At 34.7% G+C, this 21,234-nt stretch overlaps 1 protein-coding gene across 1 annotated transcript in view; it reads left to right on the top strand.

The window, feature by feature from the left end:
* Positions 1-1,373: 1,373 nt before the first annotated feature.
* Positions 1,374-21,234, top strand: part of LOC127831268 (alpha-(1,6)-fucosyltransferase-like) — a 108,624-nt gene continuing 88,763 nt past the window's right edge. The window contains exon 1 of the mRNA XM_052356248.1: positions 1,374-1,447. Within this exon, the coding sequence (XP_052212208.1) occupies positions 1,374-1,447 (74 nt within the window). The remainder of the gene's footprint in view (positions 1,448-21,234) is intronic.

Consider the following 21,234-nt stretch of genomic DNA (forward strand, 5'->3'; position numbering starts at 1 on the left):
TTTAAATAAGCCCAACAATTTAAAATGTATAAATTTACTTTAAAAACATAAAATGAAATAAAAGGCGAAACCTAACACAATATTCAAAAAAGGCGTAAAAAGCGAATTGTAAAAATGTTGATGTTTTTTGACATCGGTTATTGGTCGATTTTATTCAGCTCTAAATTTACAAAAAAATAACTGTAAAATTAAGAAGGTTTTGCTATTTAATCAGATGTGTCTGATGATCATATTATTAATACCAATCAAAAGGGGAGTATCATTTTATATGAGCCACGTTAATCCAAAATCTTTCGTTTGCCATATGCAGCAAGTGTAGCTCAGGATGATTGTTACAGCTAGAGTAGCTCAGGATAATTGTTACAGCTAGAGTAGCTCAGGATGATTGTTACAGCTAGAGTAGCTCAGGATGATTGTTACAGCTAGAGTAGCTCAGGATGATTGTTACAGCTAGAGTAGCTCATGATGATTGTTACAGATAGAGTAGCTCAGGATGATTGTTACAGCTATAGTAGCTCAGGATGATTGTTACAGCTAGAGTAGCTCAGGATGATTGTTACAGCTAGAGTAGCTCAGGATGATTGTTACAGCTACAGTAGCTCAGGATGATTGTTACAGCTACAGTAGCTCAGGATGATTGTTACAGCTAAAGTAGCTCAGGATGATTGTTACAGCTAGAGTAGCTCAGGATGATTGTTACAGCTAGAGTAGCTCAGGATGATTGTTACAGCTAGAGTAGCTCAGAATGATTGTTACAGCTAGAGTAGCTCAGGATAATTGTTACAGCAAAGTAGCTCAGGATGATTGTTACAGCTAGAGTAGCTCAGGATGATTGTTACAGCTAGAGTAGCTCAGGATGATTGTTACAGCTAGAGTAGCTCAGGATGATTGTTACAGCTAGAGTAGCTCAGGATGATTGTTACAGCTAGAGTAGCTCAGGATAATTGTTACAGCTAGAGTAGCTCATGATGATTGTTACAGCTAGAGTAGCTCAGGATGATTGTTACAGCGTGGTCAAGAGCTGCCATGTCCTGTATAAAGTCACCTAAGGTTATGTTGTCTCATTTCCGGTGGTTGCTGACCAGATTGAACTCTACAAATGCATAAGCTACATTTTCGCATGACACGGTATATACAAAACTGTAGATTAATCTCTAACCTGCACATTTTTGTATCTTGATTTTTTTTTGTAAATGCTAATAAAGTATGCTGCACAAATACGCCATTCTTAATTAGCTGTGGTAACGACTGCTATCGGAGCAACCGCACGTTGTCTTGAATAACGTTTAACTACTTCAATCAGAGCATTCCGCAGTTCTTCGTTCTTCAAGGCGTAAAGTAATGGATTCCAAACACAAGACGACTTGGCGAACATGGCTGGTATCAGGGCGACTGTGGGAGACAAGTCGGTAACGTTGTTGACCATTGACCACAAAGATAAGATGGCGTACGGCAGCCAACAAGCAAAAAATCCGACTAAAAACACAACAAAAATGATTAAGCGTTGTGTTTTAAGTATTTTGAAGATGTTGATACTTAAATATAAAATATTGTATAATGTTCTCTAAAATGCAGTGCTTTATAACTAACCACTTAATAAACAATGGTAAGCATTCGGTTAATATTGATTATAACCATAGCAACATTATTGATGATAACCATAGCAACTGTTGTTGTTCACGAAAATTGTCCCATAATCGTTCATAGTTCATGGACGACACATAGTTACTAACAATGTTCATTACTCTTAAATTACCGGTATGTAGCCTATCATTCGATATCTCGTCATGCGCGAATTGCCAAGATGACGAGTTTTGCATTAACTCCCATTTTCTCGTGCCGCGCGTGGGACAAGTCTATTCTATCTATTTATGTTAATTTCTCTGCATAATACATGATAAAATATTCAACAACACCATGTATCAGTTTCTAGTCCAATTTAATGTCTAACATAGTTAATATTTTCGGTTATACAAATACAGTCTGATAGCTACATGATCGTATCTTTCTCGATCCGTACACCTCCAAGTCTAAACGCTAACTCAACCGCGGAGTGCCGCTCTCCTTCCAAACATCCCCATTTTGTCCCCAAATTAATTTGCATATTTTTCTTTTAAACTTTTGATTGGTCCTCAGCTAGTATGGTTATTATTCATTGGTTGATTCGTCAGAATATTCTAGAAGGAACACTTTTTCATGTATTCACTTGCTTGGCGGATATACTAAAATTTAATCAATATATATTGGTACTAATCAATTTTTATTGATATAGAGTAATTCTGTTACTTTCGTCAGTACTATAACTTTTGTACCCCAGCAATAGGTGACCTTTTCATCTGTGCTGTTTATTGACCATGAGTGTTACTTATAATCTCGTATCTATATGCCGACTCTGGATTCAATGTGTTCTTATTTGGATTTAATCAGGTCTGACTTTCCATGTTATTGATTCCAATTATACCCCACCCTGAGTGTGTTTGCTTTCTTACTTTAAATAAATCTTAACCAGGTCTTAGTTTTGTAAATACCTCCCATTATTAATTGTTCAGACTTTATCTTAACATTGCATATATACATTATTTGAATATACATATTATCCTTTTTAATTTCTATCGTAAGAATAAAGTCATAAGAATAAACGATAAACGATATGTTTGCATACTCGCTACTGATATACTTGTCAATATTTCGTACATAAAGAAAACCCAAATATTTCACCCAATTTCTCATCATTATTTGACACAACTTATCCTCTCAATTTGATTTTTATGTATTTTAGGATACAGAAAAATCTTTAAGAATGTAAGTATGGAAGTAAACGAAAACATATTAATACATACGATGTAGAAAATCAAACACGCAAACATGAAAACATCAGTGACTAAAACATATATATGATGAAAATCTGTAAATTATTAATGAAATTTTTATCGAATGTTTCTGCTGAAATAATAAAACGTCGGAATATTTAAATAGTCAATGTCAATCACAATGAAGTGGAATGTGTCACTGGTTTGGAAAATCCAATACGAATAGTGTCCATTTTTGACATCTTCGCTGGAGGCGATGTGGCGTCTAGGTGAAGAGATGAGACATCTGGTTGTAGATGGTAACATGCAGTCGACTGAAGACGTCGGCTTCCGAATGAAGACGATGATGGTCGGTCGGAGAAGCTGTTGGTCCTCGGCTGTTGCACGATTTAGAATACTTCAAACGTTTATTTTATATAGTTCTGGAGAATGTCTGCATTCATGACTGTAGTATTATAATTAGTGTTTATGTACATGTAATAAAGGTAACACACATATATATATAAGTTCATAGACGATAAAATGTTCACCTAATATATGTACAAAGTACGCGCGATTTTTCATCATCAAGTCCATTCATATCATCATATCTTTAAAAATCATTTTCGACGACGCGTGAAATGTCCATTAACAGTCCACTCGTTGTATGGTACTGATGCTGGTTCACAATTTGGATCCATGTCGACAATGTTGGATCCTAATTGAAGTCGTCTGTTACGTCATCTGATTCTCGACGGATACATCGTCGTCGAAGATATCGGTCGATGACATATTCTTCTTCTTTGTCGGGGTGTTAAGATCTGATCACGATCTCAAATGCGTTATGAACGCATGTTGCTGCAGGCAAACCACGCCAACTATCTTAGGAGCGCTGTTTTTCTCCTTAACTTGTATCGCATTGGCAAATCGTATAGGGTTAATTACATGGAATGGTAAACGGGCTTTCTATTTACATAGTTATAGTAAATCGAATTTGTTATATTAGCACTCAGATTACTTATCACACCTGTGATAATATACCTAGATAAAATGAATGTGCTAAAGAAACGCTATTCTCATGACACAAATTCATTATGTTTAATTTAAACTATACGCATTTGTCTATTAAATAAAATGCATTGTGCTTTATTATGTTTTATTTACATAGAGAACAAAAATTTACAAACAAAATCCCTTGTCTTAATGTAGTTATTCTTATAAAGAAACGAAAAAAACTATATATATGACCAGTATCAAAATTTTAATGTATTATAGCAATATAGTTGTATCTTTTGCATGATACTAATAAAAGGACTGTGTTGCTTTGAAGGATATTTACAAACTGTGTTAAAATGTTATCTATGCTTAAAAAGGTGTTTACTTGAGAGCTGTAGGGCATAAGCTAGCGTTAATTTACGTCGTTGTCGAGTGCGTTATCATAAGCTGGTCTGATACGATACTAAAGCGTCATTCAATATGATTAGGTCGATATACGAGTTGGGTATTTACCGTCCGTTGCGACAGGTGTGGTCTTTTTGTCATGTTTGTACCCGATTGAGATATATACACAATTATCACTTTGGGAACAGGAAACCTCGTTTCATTCGTGTTCATACTTGAAATAAATCGTAAATCGGGTGTTAGTTTATGTAAATATCTCCCAAAAGTTTTATTACGTTTCAGAGCTGGTTGCTATTGCGCACGGATAAGTGGTATTTCACCCGTATACTAAAGTATGACATTTTCATTTCATTCTAAACCCGTAAATCAATGCTAATGACGATACATTATCGAAATCGGACGATACCGTCCTCTATAATCCTGTTTTTACATATATACTACATATACATTCAAAACATATTTCTCTATATACAAAATTTTTGGGGTCTTTAAGTCTCGACATTTATCTCGCTTTATTTTGTAGTCCATTCATTCACATGTGTTCAGCCATTGTCTGAAGGCACGTGAAAATTGCTTTCTTCATTGCGTTATTTGAACGTGAAGTCTTTTTTGTCAATTTTCGTTTTTTGTGTTTTAACGCTACCGCGTCAATTTGCATCTGATCGTCTGAAGAATCATTTTCAAACCTACGTACAGGTGAGTTTTGTGAATTACCGTTATTGTAATGCATCGTATCTGATTCACTGGAGCTTGACTGTATATCCGCGAATTGTTTGTTTCTCAAATGTTTTTGCAATTCAGCGAGCGGTATGTTTTCCTCGTCATCCGTGTTATCTCTAATCTGTCGGGTCTGTTGCGTAATTACAGGTAACCCATGTACTGACGTATTTGAATCGCTATCAGAAGATAATGTGTCGTCCGCAAAGGCTAAATTTGCTTTTCTAATCGGGCGCGCTAGTGGTTTATCTATCATTGGCCATTCATCGATATTTGCGTGCCTTATTTGATCAGCGTGAACTTTAATAGTTGAGTTGTCTAATTGATTCTTTATTACGTATGTTAACGGCGACTTTTGTTCGATTATACGATAATATGGCCTCCATTTACTGTCTAATTTATTTGTACGTTGAAAGTTTTTGTAGTAAACGGGGTCATTGATTTCGAATTTAATATCTTTCGTATTTTTATTCGCATAATCAGCTTGTCTACGTTTCGATTTTTGAATTTGGGCACATACCTTTTTAAATGATTTGTGTTGTTCTTCTAATATTATTTTATGATAATCTTCACCGTGATATTTACGTCTGGGCTTTAACAAGTTGTCTATTGGAAGAATAGGGTCTCTATTAAAAAGTAAGAAGAACGGTGTGTGCTTCGAAGTCTCGGATGTACAAAATCTCATTGCCGCTAAAGACATGTTTAAATGTACGTCCCATTGTTGTACATTTTCTTGAACCCGTTTTGATAGTATATTATTCATAGTCCCATGTGAACGCTCGTTCATGCCATTAGACGCGGGATGATATATTGTCGTCTTTACGTGGTCAATGTTCATTGATTTTAATGTTTCCGTGAAAGCTGTGCTTGTGAATTCTTTTCCGTTATCAGTTATAATTCTTATAGGACAACTATGACGGCAATAAATCTCGTTCATTAACAGGTGTATTACGCTATCAGACGACTTATCAGGCGAAGCAAAAGCTTCTATGTATCCTGAGAATTGATCTACGAAACATATTATATATCTATTTCCGGAAAGCGTTTTCGGATATGGACCGCATATATCTATGGAAACAACTGAAAACGGAAAGGGAGGTATTGAGGTATCCGACGATATGGGAGCTTTAATTGCTTTTAAATTTCTACTTTGACATATAATGCACTTAGATACATAATCATTCAATTCTTTGAACATTTTAGGCCAGTAATATTTCTCTTTTAGTGTCTGGAAAAGCCTTTGAGACCCGGGATGTCCGTTTTCATCATGGTATTGCTTGACAACTGAATCAGTCAGGTGTTTAGGTACAAACAGCCTGAGAGTAGGTTCCTCATCTACGTTTGATATGTAGTACAGTATGTCATCAACCGTTAAATATCTATCATCTTCACTCTTGTTCTGTTTCCCTAATCTTAATCTCGCTTTAATCTCAGATATATGAGGGTCTTTTTCTTGTTCTATTTGCATATTAAGCCCTGATATATTATTGTTCGACGCTGTGTCGTCGACTGGGATTGGTTGCGGGGTAATAATATTATCAATTATTTGCCTGTGATCGATATGCGTAGAGTCAATTACATTAATTTCGCGCATCTGGTTTTGTCCATTTATTTCCGAACTGATCGTCAAATGTTTATCGTTAATATCTAATACTAGTTCTGTTTGATCGCATTGATTATTCTTTATTTTGGTTTTTGGAGGTCGGCTTAGAAAGTCAGCAATAATATTCTTTTTTCCCGGTATATATTCAATTTTGCAGTTATAACCCGCTATATTTAAGGCCCATAATTGTATTTTCTTGTTTTGCATCGGACTTTCCAATAAATACTTAAGCGGCTTGTGATCACTCTTTATAACAAATTCGGCGTTGTGTAAATAATGGTGCAATTTACTTAGACTGTAAAATATGCTGTAACATTCTTTTTCAATGGTACTATATTTGCATTGTGTGGGGCTTAATCTGTGCGATATGAAAAATATCGGCTTTTCGCCCACATAATCCCCGGTCTCGTTACTGTCGCATTTTTGAGTCAAACAGGCTCCGACGCATTTATCAGATGCACCCGTATACAGAATATAACCTTTTTTTGGATCAGGGTATGAAAGATAAGGGATTTGCGTAAATGAGTCTTTTAATTGTAGGAAACTATCTTCGCATTGTTTTGACCATTTAAATGGGACATTCTTTCTCGTGAGATTAATGAGTGGCTCGACTACTTCTGAATACGACGGACAGAATCTCCTATAAAATCCCGCTGCGCCTAAGATAGATCGTACATCGCGCACGCACTTTGGCCTAGGGAATTGTCGGATCGCTTCCACTTTTAACGGATCCGGCCTTATACCATTTTGATCTATGATGAAGCCTAGGTATCTAGTCTCTCTTTGTAAGAATTGACATTTTGATAGTTTTAGCTTTAGGTTATGTTTACTGAGACTCTGTAGTACTGTATCTACGTGTGATAGATGAGATTGCAAGTCAGGTGAAAATATTAAAATATCGTCTAGATACGCCACAGCGAAGCTCTCACAACCTTTGAGTACTTTATTAGCCAATTCTTGAAATATAGCACCGGCGGAGGAGGCACCGAAGGGCATAACATTAAATTGAAATAGACCCCTGAATCCCGAAGCGAAAGCCGTTTTTTCTCTGTCTTCTTCCTTTATAGGTATTTGCCAATATCCCGATATCAAATCTAAACTGGTGAAATATTTACTTTTACCTAATAACGCCAATATATCATCTATTAATGGTAATGGATAGGCAATTGGTTTTGTAATTTTGTTTAATTGTCTAAAATCAACACAAAACCTTTTCTCGTCTTTATTATCTTTGTTTGAGTCATGGTTATTTTTCTTTTTATCTACTAAAACAATAGGGAAGCTCCACGGACTTCTTGATGGACTTATTATGTTTGCGTCTAGCATTTCGTCGATGGCTTTATCTATGAATACCTTATTGTTTAATGGTGTTCGATACGGCCTTAATTTAATGGGTGGATGATCCCCTGTGTCTATGGTAAATTCTATTGCTGAAGTTTGTGTTAATTCTAAATTATTTCTTGCGAAGAGAGTTCTGTGTTTTAAGAGTATCGGTAGAATATTTTCTTTTTGATTTTCATCTACACGTAAATCTGATAAGATTTCATCTTTAGATAAACCTGATTTCGGCTGATTATTTTTAATAACTTCTTGTACTGAGCATATTTCATTATCATTTACCGATTTTATTCGCCCTATGGCACAGTGTCGTCTAAGCCTTATTGTTTTGTGCGTATTGTTTATAATTAAAATGGGAAATTGTCTATCACGCGTTGTCTTGACTACTGAATTAACAATTGTTAAACCGGGTTCATTATCAAAGAAAGAATTGCTTATTCCATTGAATTCATAATTCGTATTTGAACGTATGCAGTTTCTTTTAGCTTGAGCAAAGAGTCTATATGCAGTTTGTGGTTTTAACACAGTATGCCTAGTTAATCTCGCTATCGTTGAAAGATGTACATCTTCTTCTAGAGGTACATAACAGTTATCAATCCTCAAACATCCTAAATCAAAGTATAAACGGACACCATTATCTTGTAAAAAGTCTCTTCCTAAAATAACATTTCTATTAACGTTACTTACTACAAAAAACATGTGCTCTTTATATATGTTCCCTATTTTGAATCTCAATTTTACACTTCCGTGGACATGTAATGAATTTCCATTTACCGACTTTAGATTTACTTTTTGAAATATCAGTGCGGGTTTTTGTTTTAACATATCATAAGTACGTTTACTCACGATGCTGACTTGAGCGCCCGAGTCTATCAAGCTCCTAAATTGATAACCACCTGTTGAAATAACACAAGAATTTGGACTACCACACAAAGCAATATTATATGTCTCGACTTTTTCATTCTTACCATAGACCCCTTTTTGGTAAGAATTTCCTAGTTTTTTCGATTAATGTACGTTTTTCTTTGAGTACATTCTCTACTAAAGTGTCCTAATTTACCACAATTCCAACAATCAATTTTATCTTTCCAATTTTTGTCATATTCGTTATTGCGCCCGTTACCGTTTTGATCTATCGTATGACCCTTCCGCCCTACCGTATATGCACTTATCTCGCGTTGCCTACGGCGACAGATTTCAATAGAATGACCGTGTTTCTTGCAATATGTGCAAACAATAGATGACCTAATATAATCGATATCTGTCTGAATATTATCGGTCGTAATGTTATAAAGTCTATTTACCTGTGATCGCAACTCAAACCTAGCTCTGACACTTTGCTCATGTATAGCGCTTTTTAAAGCATTTGATAACGTTGCATGATTTTCGCGCATTAATTTAAGTCTCAAATAATCGTTTGATAATCCGTCGATAAAAATTTCTACTAACTGTTTTTCTTTATAGTCTAAATTTCCTTCAATATTTTCGTATGCGTCAGTCGCAAGAGATAAAAGTCGCTCAGCGTATATTTGAACATTTTCGTCGGTCCTTTGTTTAGTCGTCTTTAATAATGAGAAAGCGTATTGTGAGTCTTGAATTTCTGCAAATCTTAATTTAAGCTGTTCCTTTAAATCAGTCCATGTCCCTGTCGGGTCATCAGTCAAAAAACGATGTATGTAATCACTAACAAGCCCTTTACTAGATTGGTAAGCAACAAATTTTAATTTATTCTCATCTAAATTGGTAAGTGTTCCATATTTTTCTACATTTTTAATCCAATTTTTAAATTCTTTTGAATTTCCATCAAATGATTGTACCACCTGTGAAATAGTCTGAGTGCTTATGGCGGTTTTAACATCTTTAATTTGTTCATTTAAATTTTGAAATAATTCAGGGATTATTTGATTTGCCATTTTGATACAAGCGTTAGGAAATAAAACAGTCACTCACCGGAAGTTGCAGAATGTGTGCGGTCTGATGTCGTTGTTCCGGGCTCACGGTTGTTGTTACTGGTTACAGAAGTTGCCGAAACGGAGTTTCTTCGCGTTGTTTTCCATGGCTTCGTAATTGTAAGTGGTAGTATTTCTTTGTTCGAATCCTTGGTTCACGAGCACCATTTAACGTCCTGTGTCCCATAATCGTTCATAGTTCATGGACGACACATAGTTACTAACAATGTTCATTACTCTTAAATTACCGGTATGTAGCCTATCATTCGATATCTCGTCATGCGCGAATTGCCAAGATGACGAGTTTTGCATTAACTCCCATTTTCTCGTGCCGCGCGTGGGACAAGTCTATTCTATCTATTTATGTTAATTTCTCTGCATAATACATGATAAAATATTCAACAACACCATGTATCAGTTTCTAGTCCAATTTAATGTCTAACATAGTTAATATTTTCGGTTATACAAATACAGTCTGATAGCTACATGATCGTATCTTTCTCGATCCGTACACCTCCAAGTCTAAACGCTAACTCAACCGCGGAGTGCCGCTCTCCTTCCAAACATCCCCATTTTGTCCCCAAATTAATTTGCATATTTTTCTTTTAAACTTTTGATTGGTCCTCAGCTAGTATGGTTATTATTCATTGGTTGATTCGTCAGAATATTCTAGAAGGAACACTTTTTCATGTATTCACTTGCTTGGCGGATATACTAAAATTTAATCAATATATATTGGTACTAATCAATTTTTATTGATATAGAGTAATTCTGTTACTTTCGTCAGTACTATAACTTTTGTACCCCAGCAATAGGTGACCTTTTCATCTGTGCTGTTTATTGACCATGAGTGTTACTTATAATCTCGTATCTATATGCCGACTCTGGATTCAATGTGTTCTTATTTGGATTTAATCAGGTCTGACTTTCCATGTTATTGATTCCAATTATACCCCACCCTGAGTGTGTTTGCTTTCTTACTTTAAATAAATCTTAACCAGGTCTTAGTTTTGTAAATACCTCCCATTATTAATTGTTCAGACTTTATCTTAACATTGCATATATACATTATTTGAATATACATATTATCCTTTTTAATTTCTATCGTAAGAATAAAGTCATAAGAATAAACGATAAACGATATGTTTGCATACTCGCTACTGATATACTTGTCAATATTTCGTACATAAAGAAAACCCAAATATTTCACCCAATTTCTCATCATTATTTGACAAAATCATGTCTTTGCAATCTGTCTAGTATTGATTAACATTCATGTTTCTATATACACATTTACATCGGGAAAATATTTCATTTTTAATTTTAAAATTGCCTAACAAGAACATGAGTTTGCAATCCACTGTGAAAAATGATCCCTTGTATACTTTCATTACTTGTGATATGTAAAATATTAATATACAACCCACATCAAAGACTAGAAGTATCCAATGACTTATTGACCCACATCAAATAATACATGAGCCGTTATCTGTGAAATGGGGTTTAATGCATGTGCGAAAAGTTTCATTCAATATTAACCTGTGCTGTCCGCACAGGCTAATCATAAGCGACACTTTCCACATTAACCTGATTTTCGCCAATAAGCGACGTTCTGTAAACGGAAAAAAAATGCATGAAAGCGGGAAGTGTCGTCCCTGATTAGCTTGTGCGGACAGACTGAGACAGCGGGAAGTGTCGTCCCTGATTAGCTTGTGCGGACAGACTGAGACTGCACTGAACGCACATGCATAAACCCCCATTTGCACAGAACTCGGTCCATATGTATATATATATATCATTGCATTATTACCCCTAAACAGAATGTTAGCATACACTGACATAATGTACCCACTGTTAAGAATGTAAGAATTCCATGATAATATTTACCTACATCAATAAATTTAAGTATTCGTCAATACAGCGACGTGCCTCAATGTGAAAAAATACATTAAAGCGGATATATACGATTTTTTTTATATGTGTTTAAGTGTAATATATTGATAAAATATGTTACAATTACACACAATAGGCAAGAAAAATTATACATTAAAGCCGAATTTCATAAAATGCAGCAAAGACAAATTAGCGCACCGAGCCGATTGTGACGTACATATTTTCCTACAATAACCGAAGCATTCGTCTTTGTATTAGGATTGGAGTTAGTGTTCGTGTGTCGTATGAATAGATATCGTTGCAGGAATTCAAATAAACCGTTAAACTAAGTTTAGATTCACATCGTACATGTATGGTATACATGCTGGCGAATTCGGCTGGACAGCCGTTTTCAATTTCAGAATTAAATATCTGGCTTATTTAGAATTTTTCGACACATGTTCTTCTTAACTTTTATTTTAGTTTATATTGAAATATATGTATAATACGTTTTTGCACATTTTTTATTAATTAATAAATATTTGACAAGATCGTATATACCCGCTTTAAATATTCTAGTGTTAACAGATTGTTGAGAAAAATGAAACATACATAAAATACAGAATTTGAAGGGATTGAGTATCATCGTTGAACCAGCTTTGAAACGACAAGTCATCCAAACTCGATTCAACGAGGAAAACAGCGAATATGCCTTAAAATCAGCGGAAAAGATGCATGAGAAGTAATAAGAAAGTCTCACCTATCATCAAAAAAGCAGACGATGCAACTTGAGCCTCGCGAATCCGAGTCATTGTCTGCTGCACAGTGACGCCGCGGCCCCAATTGTGCTTTCGTACCTACAACAGCAAAATGTGCATTGTAAGAAGCCCCTTCATTATGTACCTATTGAAGTATTTTTGTGCTGTGTTTTTGGTCATGTTAACATGAACTGAACTTGAAATAAATAAACTTCGATTCGAACCAGGAATATCCGAAAAGGGGAATAAAAGTTTTAAGTACGTTTAATTAGGTTACCTATATACATGTATTTTTTAAATATCCGCAAAACAATAAACGATTTTTTAATCATATCGTTCTACTTCTGGAGTTGCTGGTTTCAATATAATGGCTTGTTTCACGTTGCAAGTAATCAACTTAAGTAAAGGCTAAATTAAAAACATTTAGGTAATGTTTATATAATAAAAGGTTACTGCCTGATCCTTTTGTAATATATTAGGCAAGGCTTAGAATAATAATGGCGAAACTTGCCGAGCCATTATTGTATTCGTGCCGAGCCTGATATGTTACAAAAAGATCCGACAGTAACCTGTTTTTCTGTTTATCATACCTCTACGTCCCCGATTTTAAAGAAATAATGCATAAACGCAAAAAAGCTGCAGTTTTAGCGGGAAAGAATATGACTTTGGTCGTTTGACGTGTTAATAATGACGTCATGAGCACGCGCGCTTAATAGTTGTAAGAAATGTTTTTTGCTGTTTGTGTTTCATTTTTGGTTTAAAATATATTATATTTTGGTATCAAATTGTTTGTTTTGTTGAATCTGATTCGATTTTACTGAAAATGATTACTTTATAGTTGATTCCGAGTAATATGATCATCCTTCAGACATGACTGATATAAGAACTTTCTGTTGATCATGATATAAAAAAAATAAAAATTATATCAGGAAACGTAATATCAGGCAGATATCAAATAAGGTGATATAGTAAAAACTATCAAGAGCATTTTCTTACAACAATGTATATGCAATATATCAACAGTCAATATTATCGAGTAGTTATACTGACTTCTAGGAAAAATAATTGATTTTCAAACGTTTTTCATTATAACACTGTTTCTCAAATGATACGTTTAACAAAGCAGGAAAATGTAGTTCTGACGCCAAATAATTACAAATAATTGCAGCTCACAGTTACGGCTCTCCTAATTGTATCGTGGCTTGAACAAGTCCACTTGAAACACCCTCAAGAAGTACAAAACAATATAAAAAAAACCAATCTTTAGAAGTTTCAATTAATCTATTGACCGTTTACTAATGCAAATTACGACGATCATTACCATAATTGTCGATTTGTAATAGAAAGTAGACGATGTTTACTCCATTTACTTACGCTACACATACTTACAGTAGTTTGTTTATAGTTAAAAAGTAGGTTTTTCAAAATTTTAATAAGACACAACGTGATCAGGCGTTTCGTCTTTGCATTACAAACCTATTTATAGAACAAGCACATACGCATATTAATGCCTCGGTCACACTGTCACGAATCAGAGCTACGAATGAGCTACGATTCAATCGGCTACGAATGACTACGAAAATGTCAAAAATCGTAGGCCGCTACGATTTCAGTACGGAGCACAACGAATCTAACATCAAAATGTTGGAAAACGAACATGGAAAGGTACGGACTGCTACTCATCGACGCGATTTAGTACAGAGCGCCACGAATCGGTACGATCAAACTACAAATCCGCTACGGTCTGGTACGATTAAGTACGATGCTACGCGAATCAGTACGATCTAACTTCGGATCCGCTACGGTCTAGTACGTGTAAGTACAAACTAGAACTGTCCGCTACGAAGCAGTGGGAATTGCGACGGATTGGTACGGACAGGTAGGAACGAACTACGATTGAACATTGCGCCCACAGCCTCTTGTATTGTCATTACAAAGAATGCCTCCCAAAAAAAGAACATACAAGCGGCACCAACAGCGCGTAACAGAAATAATGAAATCAGCCGTGTCTGGGGAAGAGTCTTTCTCCTCCTCCATCCAAAACCAAGAGTCCAAATTCTAATATTTTCAAAATACGAAACCTTTAGCACAAAGCTTTACTAGTTATACGATATTGAATCATTATTACCTCTGTGCATATCGTCAAGCAGATCGACTACGACCTCTGCTTTTTGTGCCATATCAATATCCAAGTGTAACAAGTTTGTGGCAAACGCAATTTGCTGGCGGTTCATGATTGTGAACTCAACAAATGCAAGTACGGTTGCTTTATAATTTCAATGATGTATTTCAGTAGCAATTTATTGTAGTGATCTACTAGTGGACCGTACGTGTCCGTACTGTTTCGTGCTGAAATGTGGTACATCGTGCAAGATCGTGCAAATTCCTGCCCATCCGTAGTACAACGTACTAAAACCGTGGCTTTCCGTAGTATATCCGTGGAATAATCGAAGCTAATACGTAGCGTAACCGTACCGCTCCGTAGTTTTTCGTATCAATCCGTAGAAGTCCTTGAAAATCTTTGGGCCTAAGAAAAGGTACGGACGACTTCGGTGTCGTAACGAACTAGTACGGATCAGTACGGTTTAGTACGGACTGCTACGGATACGCTACGGTCGATAAATTCGTAGCATTTTTTTTAACATGTTCAAAATTTGTCAAGAGTCGCTACGGACATCTAAAAACTACTACGACTGATCACGGATCAAGTACGGAGAGCCACGGTCCGGTAAGGATAGCTAAGAACTGTGCCGAAAAGTATTCGTAGCTCGTTCGTAGCTCTGATTCGTGACAGTGTGACCGAGGCATAACAAACCTCAGCAACCAATCAGAAGGGCCGATATTATGTACATGTTTCATACAATTGTTATAGGGAGATTGGTCTTGCCATTATTTTGTCAAAACATTGCCGATTTAAATGTACTTTTAGTTGTTATTTTTAAGAATACACATTTAAATATAGAGTGACAAATAAAACATGTGCGTATGTTGTTGTTTTTTTATCTTTCCACTTCTAATATTACGATGTATTGAGGTAGTTTTATGGTTTTTAAATGTGCATGTTGAACTAAATGTTAATCCAAAATATATTAATATAATAGTATAGCGTTTACCTTCACCACTATTCCTGCGTAACAGATGCAGACGACTGTTCCAGAAATACAGACATTCTGTGAAAACAAAGCGTAGTTATAGGTCCTTACATACGGATCTTGACTCGTCCAGTCTGGACCGCATGTTAGCCGATTCGGCTCCAAAACATAATTTCCCCATCCAAGCAAAGGGGCCGTTGCCCAGCAATGGCCATATGCATAGCATAGTACTGATATAGTTACACATCTTAATGGGGTTATTTTCTTTGCAAAACGGAAATTCATAATAACGATAAAACGGTCAGCAGCTATTACCGCAAGAATTGTCATATTAGCAACGGCCAAAATGGTCATCGCGAAGCCGTAAAATCTACACATAAAGTCACTAAAAGCCCAAAGCCCTTGGAAGCAGGGTATGATAATGAAGGGATATCCTAATATAACCATGGCCAAATCACCCCCTACACATCCCATAATGAAAACATTCATGTGCGTCCGGAGTCGAGGGGTCGACTTGAATGTGAACAGCACAGACAAGTTCAATACAAGTCCTAGAACCATTAGTACCACGAAAACTAACCCGATTTCTATTTGACGCTCGTCATCGGGATTGTGCTGTTTCCCAAGTAATACTGCAGTTTTGTGCAAATTGTTCATAGTTGCGTTATTCAACATAGCGGAACTTAAACACAACGATTTCTATGGTCGATATCGCGCTTGTTAAAGGTGCAATATAATTGTGCAAGCTCTTAAGTAAATTTACCCAATCAAAATTTGTCTTTTATCCCTTCTAAAGCACTGTAATCTTAATAAAATCCATATCAAGTATTTACTCTAGCACAATGCCTTCTTGTTCAGTGAGGAATGGTGAGCCTGGTATATTCTACGAATCTTAAAGTAAGTACCACGCAAACGACTGACCAATCAGATTGTTGAAGTGCTATGGTAAGTCACGAGTTGTGAACGATGGTATCGAAAAACAAGGCGTATTTTGTCAGCTTGTATTTACACTGGCCAACATTTCAAATAAACAGAACCAGAATAATGCGTAGTTTAAATGAGGTTATACATTTGCTGAGCCGAAAAAAGATATGTTTTCTTAACCCATTTATGCCTAGTGGACTCTCCCATCCTTCTAAATTGGATCAATTTATTTCCAAAATTAGGGATGTCTTGTATATTTATTTCTATATTTAGAATATTACTTATTGAAATTCCTATAAGCAAACAGCGTAGACCCAGATGAGACGCCGCATCATGCGGTGTCTCATCTGGGTCTTCGCTGTTTGCAAAGTTCTTTTTTCAGGACGCTAGGCATAAATGGGTTAAGTCGCAGATAATATTTATTCGTTTGGTTTTCACTTATTGATTATGTAATTTACTGATTTATTCACTGTTGTAAATGTACGGGCATTTCCAGACATGTGGTTCAATGAACGTCCATATAAAATATTTTTCCCAACGCAAAACTTGTTGAGCTTTATAAAGAGATTGGCAACATTAGCTTCGAAATCTGAAGATATCATTGTTAAGTACAGGTCCTGGTTTTTAATGGCACATATATAGAAAAATGATAATTTGTTAAGCGTAAAATCAATACATGTTGTTGATTTCGTATTTAATATGTAACCTATGGTTGTTAGCCATGAGGGGTTATTATGTTCCGAGATTTAAAGGTAATACAGTGCTTCAACAAAACATGCATTCGTTATAATATATCATCGTGTTAATTTCATCTTGACAACAATGTCTTATGGGGAGTTTTCAGCTGAAGATTATTCGCGATTTTGCTTTTGTTTTTTTATTGTAGAAAGATTTTGCAGTTTGCCTTCATACAAGAAACTGGTGACAGTGTATATTGTTTAATCAACAACAACAACAACGTTTATAAGCTCTTAAGCATACAATTGCTTTTTAGCCAAATGCATCATACAATTATACATAATACACAAGTGTAACGACATGGATGATAATTATTATTAAATTAGGTAATAATTATAAAAATTATGTAACGGAGGAAGTTAACAAATATTTTACTGATTCATAACATAGGATATTTTCTTCTAACATCGATAATGAAAAATGTTAATAAAATAATGAGACAAAGAGTACACTGTTCTACATAATTGGTTTCATTTTAACATTCATATTGATTATTACTCATCAAATTATGGGAAAAAATAGTATACATAGATAAATTAATTTGTTTCTTAATTGTTCCGTAAACAATTCGCATTATATATGTATTTTGAAAGATTAATAATTTCTTTTTTTTATTTTGTGTTTTCATTAATAAATAAAACTTATTTTATGTTGGCAATCTTTGATAATATGCCTTTAAATAAGTTTTTCTAATATCTTTGTAAATTTGACATATTCATAAGAAATGGTATTCACTTTCTACGACATTAAGATTACAAAATTTACATTTCCTATTATCCCGAGGAATATTGTGGTATCGACCTCGTTCTATTTCTAATCTATGTGATGATAGGCGTAATTGAGTTAGTGCTATTTTTATTTTTTTTGTTGTGATGATATCCAGATATTGTTCTGTATTAAACGTGTCCTTGATGCGGCAATATGTATTTAGTCTTGATGAATTATTGATCTCACAGTACCAGTCTTGTTTGTAATGATCGAATAATCGCTGTTTTATTAGACTGTATATGTAGGTTTGTTCAGATTTTTCTGTCAGGGTTTCTTGTTCAGTCCATACAAAAGTGAAACCTAGCTGCTCGAGTGTTGATTTGATTTGATAAGCCCAATTTCTTTTGTTGTATGTTATGTTTTGTTCTGCGTCATTGAAAAGTGATTCATATATTATTTTTATGCGACTATCATTTGTACATGATATTATTTAAAACCAATATTTAAAGATGTGTAATTTACGCATCACAGATAAGGGGTATCGTCCTAATTCGCCATACAGTGCTGATAAATTTGTTGATTTGTTGACACATAGAATTTTTCTTAATCAAATAGCAAAACCTCTCTTACTTTACAAAATCAAAGCCAAACAATAAAACAGTGCCACTGTTTATTGTTTTATCAATAATCACCACATCCCTTACGTAAAAAACAATCAACGAAATACTCAAAACGTATTTATTTACATTGATGGACTAAGATTTAAAACAACGAGAATAGTCCGTTTACCACATGAAACACGTAAATTTTCCTTATGACTTGCCGGAATGTTTTAGTTGTTTATGTGTTAGTCTTTTGATAAGAGATTTTAGGGTATGATCCCGCGGTGCATATGTTAAACCTGTTTTGCTAATGCCAATAATCAGCATAATTAGTTAAGCAACCTCAGCATTGATCTAATTTTTGACAAGGAAGAAGTTGACGGGGACGTTCAAACGACGAATTGCGATACTTTTAATGCCGCAATGTCGATAACCTGTGCAAACACAGGGCTAACCGTTTTCTGTGAAAGGCTTAAACTATTAGCTACGGTTTGCTGGAGGTCGCCGCTTGTCACTGCAATCGGGTAAGGCTGAATTCTTCATCACAAATATTGCAAATCAAAGGGGCACCTGTCTTGTGAAATGATATCGTTTATACACTTCAAAGCCCTTACATATTGCTAACGGATAAGTACGATCAAGTAACAATCTTACGAATCGCATATATGTTTATAACGCATGTGGCGTCAAGCGTAGGTAATTTGGAATGTTAAAGTGTTAATACATTACGTCCTGATTGTATTTTATACGTATAAACCACGAACATATAGTATTTGAGCTTACCTTACTTAGTCTAAGTCTGTAGATGTCCTTTTTGCTGAATTCAGTTGTGTAAGTCTGAGTCTGAACGTACAACTTTTGCGAAATCGAAAAATACCGACCTTTGTACATGGACTTAAACGGCCCCTAAAACACATGACACTGCCAAAGATATGTAACTTTCTTGCACAAACGATGGCTTAGGAAATAGCTGATTCAATATTAAACATGGTAATGCGACGACACCAGAGCTTCAACGCTGAATCTATTATCAAGTTTATCGAAAATGGTTAATCTGTAATATCACGTTATGTTATGTAAGCTGTCAGATTAATTAACGAGATCAGGCCTTAAACGCTTAATATATAATCAAATCAAAAGAGAATAGTTAATATGTAATCTCACGTTATGTCTACTGGTAAACTTTCAGATAAATATGCCCATCCTTAATCAAGTCATTCATCGGTTTCAGAAGCCTCTTGTCAGACGTAATACCCACAATGACGGAATGACTATGATCAGTTTACAATATGTCGGATTCATTGTTTAAAACATACTTGATTATACTTTACAATGTCGCTCACGATCGTTTAATTGTTATCGGAATAGAATAGTTTATGCTCATTATTTATTTTTCAAATTAATAGATTTATCATATCTACAAATCCCAATTATTGGACCCAAATTAATATCAATGGTGTTGTAGCAAATAACTGTCTTACGATAATAAAATAAAGTTCGTAAACATAGCTTTGCAACTATAGAGTTTTCTTTAAACGGTTCGTGTTACTGCTTATTAAGGCAATATATTTGGGCATAGTGGTTAACCACTTACGAATTTATTGATTTATTTATATTGATATTGATATGTATGCATATTTATGGAGTAGAATAATAGTTATTAGGAGTGACAAAGTTACACTTTTATGAGAGTGATATTTTTCATCTTATCACACTATCTTTAAGTATACATTAATATTAAAATAATATCTGTTTGGCAATTGAAATACTTATACGTTTATGTTCCTGATACTGCTTCATTTGTTGTAATGTCATCCGAACAACCTTAATAAAGCGAAAATTAAAAAGAACAATCGTTTGTCATAACATGTTGATATTTCTAATAACTTAATAATGCGTAATTTATTCAAAATAACTGAATGACGACAAAAAGTGTATATTTAAAACTATCACATATTAATTTTCTTTAGAACTATATTAACTTAACCCATTTATGCCTTGTGGACTCTCCCATCCTTCTTAATTGGATCAATTTATTTCCAAAATTAGGGATGTTTAGTATATTAAGTTCTATATTCATTATATTTCTTACAAAAATTCCTTTAAGCAAACAGCGCAGACCCAGATGAGACGCCGCATCATGCGGCGTCTCATCTGGGTCTACGCTGTTTGCCAAGGCCTTTTTTTCTAGACGCTAGGCATAAATGGGTTAAATCCTGATCTCAGTTTTGGGGACGTTCAGCCCAATTCTTATGTAAGCATATAAATACATGACATTAAGTTTTATTTAAATTACATCCTCGATCCTTCCACATTTGTTTCAAAACTAAAATAACAAAATCACCATTTTCGCAAAGTTGTAATATATCATAATTATGTATATAAACATTAATTTTAACCACACTTCTTTAGTTGGCTGTAAGGTTACTTAAACTTGAAAATGCATTAAAAGTAATCAGAAGCACAAGATATCATTCTATTTTAAATGTTAATGCAATTTTACCTCTCAATGTGCAATTTTAAATGTTAATACAGTTTTATCTCTCAAGGTGCAATTTTAAATGTTAATACAGTTTTACCTCTCAAGGTGCAATTTTAAATGTTAATACAGTTTTACCTCTCAAGATGCAATTTTAAATGTTAATGCAGTTTTACCTCTCAATGTGCAGTTTTAAATGTTAATGCAGTTTTACCTCTCAAGGTGCAATTTTAAATGTTAATACAGTTTTACCTCTCAAGGTGC

Source organism: Dreissena polymorpha, chromosome 5 (assembly GCF_020536995.1).
Source record: "Dreissena polymorpha isolate Duluth1 chromosome 5, UMN_Dpol_1.0, whole genome shotgun sequence".
In the NCBI taxonomy this organism is placed as follows: domain Eukaryota; kingdom Metazoa; phylum Mollusca; class Bivalvia; order Myida; family Dreissenidae; genus Dreissena; species Dreissena polymorpha.